This window comes from Myotis myotis, unplaced genomic scaffold (assembly GCF_014108235.1).
Source record: "Myotis myotis isolate mMyoMyo1 unplaced genomic scaffold, mMyoMyo1.p scaffold_m19_p_27, whole genome shotgun sequence".
Taxonomy (NCBI): Eukaryota; Metazoa; Chordata; class Mammalia; order Chiroptera; family Vespertilionidae; genus Myotis; species Myotis myotis.
Window position 1 is genome coordinate 1,610,409 of NW_023416332.1, and position 7,873 is coordinate 1,618,281.

At 54.4% G+C, this 7,873-nt stretch overlaps 1 protein-coding gene across 3 annotated transcripts; it reads right to left on the minus strand.

Annotated features, from left to right (window-relative positions):
• Positions 1–2,320: 2,320 nt before the first annotated feature.
• Positions 2,321–6,708, minus strand: TMEM216 (transmembrane protein 216). Of its 3 annotated transcripts, none has more exons than XM_036295900.1 (5): positions 6,587–6,708; positions 5,994–6,095; positions 5,005–5,097; positions 3,140–3,341; positions 2,321–2,861 (listed from the first exon to the last, which is right to left on the minus strand). In XM_036295900.1, exons 3-5 carry the CDS (start codon positions 5,048–5,050, stop codon positions 2,846–2,848), a joined length of 264 nt encoding a protein of 87 aa, XP_036151793.1. In that variant the 5' UTR covers positions 5,051–5,097; positions 5,994–6,095; positions 6,587–6,708; the 3' UTR covers positions 2,321–2,845. The 3 variants fall into 3 exon arrangements, with proteins under 3 accessions (XP_036151793.1, XP_036151792.1, XP_036151794.1); XM_036295899.1 differs by having other exon boundaries at positions 6,600–6,696; XM_036295901.1 differs by having other exon boundaries at positions 6,583–6,656.
• Positions 6,709–7,873: the final 1,165 nt, after the last annotated feature.

Genomic DNA, 7,873 nt, shown 5'->3' on the forward strand with positions numbered 1-7,873 from the left:
ACTGAGCCCTAGCTGGTTTGGCTCCAGTGGATAGAGCGTCGGCCTGTGGGTCCCGGGTTCGATTCCGATCAAGGGCGTATACCTTAGTTGCAGGCTCCTCCCCAGCCCAGGCCCTGGTTGGGGCGTGTGCAGGAGGCAACCAATCAATGTGTTTCTCTCATCGATGTTTGTATCTTTCCCTCTTCCCCTCTCAGAATCAATGGAAAACATCCTCAGGTGAGGATTAACGGGGGCCTGACCTTTGGGATACCTCTAGGTCAGTGGTTCTCAACCTTGGCTGCACATTAGAATCACCTGGGAATCTTTTTAAAATCCTGATTTCTGGGCCTCATCCTCCGGAAATTCTGTGTCTTTGTTAACCAATGTTGTGGCCCCTCCCCATAACAAAGAAACAGAATTCCCGGAGGATGAGGCCCAGAAACCAGGAGTTTAAAAAGATTCCCAGGTGATTCTAATGTGCAGCCAAGGTCGAGAACCACCGCTCTAGGTTCAAATTCCAACTCTTACTTAACCTCAATGCCTTGGGACACGTGTTAACACCTGACTTGATTGCCTTCGGCCTCGGGGTCGCTGCGTGGACTAAACAGCCTGCCAGGCACTGGATGAACACTCGTTCCCTCAAGCTGCTGCCGTGGAGCGGAAATCTGAAGCTGTGTCCTCAGTGCTTCCTGTGCGGCCGGACCTCCGCCCCTAGAGACGGCCACCGGTCACCACCTGACCGTCTAGACGTGCGTGTGGGTATCCCAGCAGCCTCTGCAGCTCCGCGGTCCTCGCCACTGTCTCGGGATGCCGGCGCCCACGGCGGCCAGCAGCGCAGCCTCTGACCAGTTCACCGGAAAGGCTGGCTGCGCGCATCCTCGGCTGCCTGTCTGATGCTCGGCTCCGGTGTGACTGTCCACAGGTGGCTCCGACACGCCTGGGAAGAACAAGCACTCACGGAGCCACCCCCGGGAACCACGGGGCGCTAGGCTTCCAGGCAGCCACGGGGTGAGGGGGGCCTCCTGGTTCTAATCCTGCCGTTTCCGGCCAGCGCGCTCACCCTCAGGTGGTACCTGCTGAGCGATGAGTCACTGAATTCAGCCTCAAACTCGTGACACGGATTCTAGTTTCCAGCTGTTTGTAACCAGTTGCACGATGCTTGGCGATGTTGCTTCCTCATCTCTATGCCTGCAAAGTGGCAGATTAGGTTGAAAATTGATCTCTAAGTCCCTTTGAATTATCAGCTACCTCTACACTTCCCCTGAGCCTTCCATTCCTTTGTGCTGCTGGGAGGGTGACCTTAACCACGGACCCTCTACATCAGCGGTTCTCAACCTGTGGGTCGCGACCCCTTTGGCGGTCGAACGACCCTTTCACAGGGGTCGCCTAAGACCATCCTGCATATCAGATATTTACATGACGATTCCTAACAGTAGCAACATTACAGTTATGAAGTAGCAATGAAAATAATTTTATGGTTGGGTCACAACATGAGGAGCTGTATTTAAAGGGCCAGAGGTTGAGAACCATTGCTCTACATGAACAGAGAGTTCTCCAGTTTAAAGCCAGCGTTTTCTTCAAAGCAGGGCTAGAGAAAGCAGCGTGAGAAGCAACAGGACATCAGGACGTTAGTGGGGTTTGTGATTGAAGTGTCAGGAATGTCCCTACTGGGTTTTCTGATTCTGTTCCAGGGCTGATGAGACCTGCCCACTGGTGTCTGGACGGACCCCAGCGCAGTGAGGCGGCCAGGGCACAGAAGGGATAGAAAACAGGAAAAGCTTCGGTGGGTCGGACAGTGGGACCTGCACAGGATGAGAAGGGGCCTGATCACGGGAGGTAAGCAGAGGGGACCATCATGGGTTGCTTATAGGCCTGTTAGGTTTACTCTGAGTAAGAGCAGCTACTCTAGGATTCGTCTCAAAAGGGCCCTTGACTCAAAGTAGTGGATTCTGCCATGGCTCCTGGCAACTTCTTGGGACTAAAAAACAAAATGGCCACTACCAAGCAGATGGGGAAGTTTTAAAGATGATTCAAGTATGTGCTCCTTTTGTGTTAATTTGAAATTTTAAAATATTGGTAAGTTTAGAATATGCTGCTTGCAATTACTCCCGCCTCCCCTGCAAAGGAGCTGCAATCCCTGTGAGGATGAGAGGCAGGCGCTGGCTCTGGGCGGGGGTGGGGGTGGGGGGGTGAGGGGGCTTTGCAGGGTGACAGGCCTGAGGGAGACATAGAAGCCGGCAGAGCCTCTGGGTCCCTGAGCTCAGCCTGGGAGCAGCCGCTGGGAGAGCCTGCCTTCTCCGAGAGAGGGTGAATTTCTAGGTCCCACAAGGAAAAGGCCGCACAACAGAAAATACACATTTATTATAAAACAATGTTTGCGTCATGATGGGATAGAAAAATAACACTGAGCTACTAAAAAGGGCTGGCGCTCAGGCCCTGCAGGATGGAGGCTGCGCCCCTTGGAGCTCCGTGCTGGTGCGGGACAGGCGGGCACGGCACACGGGGTAGGGAGTGGCTCAGGCCCTGCGGAAGCCAAGGAGCCCACATGGTCCACACGAGATGCTCTGGCCACGATGGTCAGCGAGGAGGACTGGCGGTCAACAGGAGCCGGGCCTGAGGATGGCCAGGACGGGGACCGCCGTGCCCCTCCCTGTGCTGGAGCGTAGACAAGTCTCTCCGGCTGATGGTCCTGTCTAGTCGGTGCCCAGTGGCCTTATGCTCGGTTTGTGGCCCAAATGTCTGTGCTGAGGAGAAGCTGCGACTCTGCCTCGGACCACGTGACCCGCCCTCTCTCGCTGGTGTGGCTGAAGTCCCAGAAGCGCGAGCGTCTCAGCCTCGGAGGGCTGCGGGCTGAAATGTTTGGACTTCAAATCCTGTCCACACTGATGACAGAGAGAAAGACACACAAGTGTTACAAGACCAGTGAGCAAGAGCAGGGGCCTGAACTGCTCCAGATGCCAAGCCTCCGGGCCCCAAAGAACCAGGAATTGCCTCGTATCTCTTCCCTAAGGGGTAACGTCTACCCTCCATGGGAAAGGCAGCCCACAGACACCCTTTGCCCCTTAAAAGTCTACTAGGCCCCTCCAGCTCCAGAAACCAGTGAATCCCTCCCCAGGGTGGCAGGGGAGCCCGGCCCTCGGGGGGACTGTCCCTCACGAACCTGGAGAAGGCGGCCAGCGTGAGCGCCTCCAGCAGCAGCTCAGAGCCACAGAAGAGGAGCAAGATGCCGTTCATGATGGCTTCCAGGCGGAGCACGTAGGTCTGCAGCAGCAGGTAATACGAGGCCATCAGGGCAGATGGGAAGGTCAAGGCCACACTAATGGCGAGGGGCATCTTTCGCTGGCAGAGGTTTCCCTTCGAACCTGTCAGACACAGCAGGGGTCACCTCCAAGCAGCCCTTCCCTCGCTCGGAGGAAAGGCGGGCGGGCCGCGGCGGACTGGCGAGGCAGAGGAAGCGGTCCTGCGTGGGGACGTGCGGCTTTATAAAGCGGTAAAAGCGGAGGCGTGGAGTCATTCACCCCAAAGGGCCTGCTGCCAGGCTGGCTCCCGTTCACGGGGCGCTGGATCTTTATTGGGGGGAAATTTCTTTTAATTATAAAAATAACATAATCATTGAAAACTTTTCAACTAATACACAGAAAATAATTTTGGAAAATACAGAAAGACCCAAGCTCACTCCCTGGAGAGAGCTATGATTAGATGCACACTGTTTCAGATTTGTGTATGGTCTGTACTCATGTTATTATGATAAAAACAATCATTCTCTAAGACTGTTTTGCAACTTACTGTTCCCCATTTAATAAGCTAGACTTCTCTCCACACATGTTACCTTATTCTTTTTTTAATGGTTCTAATGGTTTCATTGAACTAATTCTGTGATTTATTAAGTTGATCCTGTGTTGCTAGATGTTTAGGTTGTCTCTAGCTTTGATGTCACACAATCTGTGGCAACAAACACTCTGACAGATCGTTTGCATATTTGCGGATGTGTTTGTTTTTTCAACCAGTTTTAGAGGTGAAACTGTTAGGTCTAAGAATACAGATTTTACAAGGTGAAACTATTAGCAAGAAGGATACACTAATTTATATTCCCAGAGAGTCTGAGGACATAGGTACCCGTGAGAGTGTGGGACTACAGGCCCCGTTCCGCATGCCTGTTCTCACACTGGGTGTGGGAGCCTTTCTCACCTGATGGGTGAAAATACTCTCGTTTCAACTTCTATTTACTAGTGAGTGTGGCATTTTGCCATGTTTGCTGGTTCTCTGTGATTACCCTTGTGAACTGCCTATTGGTTTCCTTTTCCAGTTCCTAAAATTCGGTTGCCTTTGCCCTGGCAGGTGCGGCCCAGTTGGTCAGAGCGTCGTCGCACACACCGAAAGGCGGCAGGTTCAGTTCTGGTCGGGGCGTGTGCCGGAGGCAACCAGACGCTTTCTCTCTCTCTCTCCCTTCCTCTCTCTAAAACCAATTTTAAAAATCAGGTTGTGTTTCCTTAGTGGTTGATGTGCGCCTGCACCTTTATCCTTTGTCAATGTATTGCAAGCATTTTTTTTTCTCTTTTGAGTTATAACACGTTTTCAAAGATGAGATATTCTAACTCGTAGGAGATTGGCTCTGTATTCCTGGGGATATAAAGCTTGTCCGAAGGAAAGTCGTGTTCAGAGAAGCGGAGGGGAACTGAGCGCTGATCTGTACTGGCACGCACTGTCCCGAACATGGCGTTACAGCCCAATCTATTCCCCAGGCACCGGCAAGAGGAACCAGGCACTTTATGGTAGTTAGGCAACTGGGAGGGGATTCTCTCATATCTCCTGCGACTGCCCACGTCTAGCCCTACAGAGCAACAGACAGGCAAGTCTTGACCCAAAACATAAATAAAGCAGTTTGAAACTTCAGAAAGGGAGGAACGCGATATGCCGCCAGATCCGATCTCTGGTGAGCCCAGGCTTGTGCTTTTCCTTGTTAATCAAGTTACAGATACCAGCTCATCTCCTAAGGAACAGGGACGCCCTCTGGACAGCACTCACCAAAAAACAGCCGAATCACTTCAATTCCGAGGGAGAGGAGCAGCATCGCCACGTCCAGCACCAGATTGGCTGTTGGATACGGTAGCAGGAGACCTGCCAATACAAAGGCCGGAGTTTGCCAACAACACGACAGCCCCCACAGGAACTCCCGCGCTTGGGATTAAAGAGGACAAGAGTCTTATCAGCTTTCCACGAGCTGGTCGGGGAGATGTGGGCAGGATTTAACCTGACGCAGGATCAGTTAACTCACAGGGCAACGTGTCTGTTAGGGGCAAGCTTCTGGTGGAGTTTTTGTTGTTTTTTTAAATATATTTTTTATTGATTTCAGAGAGGAAGGGAGAGGGAGAGAGAGAATCATGGATCGGCTGCCTCCTGCACACCCCCTACTGGGGATCGAGTCTGCAACCTGGGCATGTGCCCTTGACCAGAATCGAACCCAGGAACCTGCAGTTCGAAGGCCAACGCTCTATCCACTGAGCCAAACCGGCTAGGGCTTATGACGGAGTTTTACTTCCAACTCCAAAAGCCTATGGGACTCCACTCTCCAACATGATCAGATGGACATGGTACACCGGCTGCTGAGTCGTTCTGAGAGTCACCCAGGGGCTTAAACTGAAAGTGGAGGTCACAAAGAGAGGTGGGGGTCGGAATGGAGGTGCCCACATTCCCCAAACTCAAGAAATTATTTTTTCAAAGTATTTTATTGATTGAGAGATATCAATTTGTCGTTCCATTTATTTATGCATTCATTGGCTGATACTTTTATGTGCCCTTGACAGGGGACGGAACTGGCAACCCTGCGGTGTGGGGACGATGCTCTAACCAACTGGCCTACCTGGCCAGGGCCCCAAACTCAAGAAATTGGCTGACAGGCTCCCTAGGAATGGCGCTCCAGGAAGCTATGCCCTGCCTTTCTGGGAGGAGGAGCAGACAAGGGGCTGAAGTCGGGAAGGGATTTGGCGACAAGGGCAGTCAAGCCCATGCCTTACCTTTATACAGAAATATGAAGAGTTCCAGCAGGAAGTAGGTGGCATAATACCAGCCGTTGAGAAAGAAGAGGATTTCCAGGGGCGTGGAGGACAGCCGTTCACCTGCAGCGACGGGCAGAGGGGAGGGTGAGCGGGAGGCAGCTGACCTCTTAGACTGGTGTGTGTCCAACTTGGGAAAACACGAGGTCGCAGCCGGTGGGAAGGGCCGCTTGGGACCCTCCGGCGGCTGGCAATGGGGGGCTGGGGGTGTCGGCATAGGACGCGGAGGGGACTCCCTTCAATCCCTTCTTTCCTCGGAGTCAAACTGGACCCTCGGCTTCGGGGGTGGAAGTCACGGCCCCTCGGAGGCCTAACCCCGTCACGCTCTGGGGGGGAGAGTGGGCGCAGGCGCAGCACTGTCTGCTTCGGGGTCCCTCAGCGCGCTTATCCCACAGCCTAGGACGGGGCGGCCTCTGAGAGCCCCTCCCCCGAGACCTTCGGCATTCAGGACGGGGGGCTGCGAAGCCCGCTTCGGACAGGGCGGGGCGGTCCCTAACGCCGAGGCTGGAGGGAGGCCAGGGAGAGGGGGCTGGGGGGCAGAGCCACTCACACACCTCCGGAGCTCACCTCGCGCCGCCATCCTCGGTCCCCATGGAAACTGCATACGCGGCCGCCGCCGCTCCGGAGCAGCGAGGCGCTACCGGAAGTAGGGACTGAGCGGCCCCCACTTCCGGCCCCTCTGCCCGCCGGCGCGCTCTATGGTCAGCGGGCCCGGAGGTCTGTGCTGGTGGCGTGTGTGCGGGGAGTAGGGGGCTGGGGACTTGGGCTCACCGAGACTTGAGGAACCGCGGTCGTCACGGAGCGGTCGGCTGGACCCGGGCAGGGCAGCTCTCGGGCTCCGGCCCCCCACCCTCCCAGTTACAAGGCATTGGCTGAAGTGGTCAGTTGTGCCCGCCGGTGTGGCTCAGTGGTTGAGCGTGGGCCTGTGAACCAGGAGGTCACGGTTGGATTCCTGGTCTGGGCACATGCCCGGGTGGCGGGCTCGATCCCCAGCAGGGGGCCTGCAGGAGGCAGCAGGTCCATGATTCTCTGTCATCGATGTTTCGCTCTCCCTCTCCCTTCCTCTTCAGCGGTTCTCAACCTGTGGGTCGCAACCCCTTTGGGGGTTGAACGGCCCTTTCACCGGGGTTGTCTAAGACCATCGGAAAACACATATATAGTTACATATTGTTTTGTGATTAATCACTGTGCTTTAATTATGTTCAATTTGTAACAATGAAATTGGGGGTCACCACAACATGAGGAACTACTAAGGGGTCGCGACATTAGGAAGGTTGAGAACCATTGTGACTTAGATCAATAAAAAATATATATTTTGCTCTAGCTGGTGTGGCTCAGTGGATAGAGCGTCGGCCTTCGGACTGAAGGGACCCCGGTTCAATTCCTAGTCAGGGCACAATGCCTGGGCCCCACCCAGTGTGGGGCGTGCAGGAGGCAGCCGATCACTGATTCTTACCATTGATGCTTCTATCTCTCTGTCCCTCTCCCTTCCTCTCTGAAATCAATAAAAATATATTTAAAAATATGTATATTTGAAGTGGTCAGTTGTGGCCATGTGACCACAGGACCCTCGCCCCACGATTCCCTTTTCCGTCTGAACAGGAGGAGCGGTGTGCCTGACGGCGCTCTGCAAGCCGGGGTGCGGTTAGGGGTCGTTTGTCTAGCGGGCAGCCTGGGCGGGGGGGCGGGTTGTGCGTGGAATGTACCAGGTGATTAGAAGGCACCGACATGGACCAGAACCCGAGGCTCCTTTCAAGGAGCACAAATCGGAGCACGTGATCAGCACGTGACCCACAGGGAGCTCGCGGGGGGGGGGGGGGGCGGTGCGGGGGTCGCTGAGA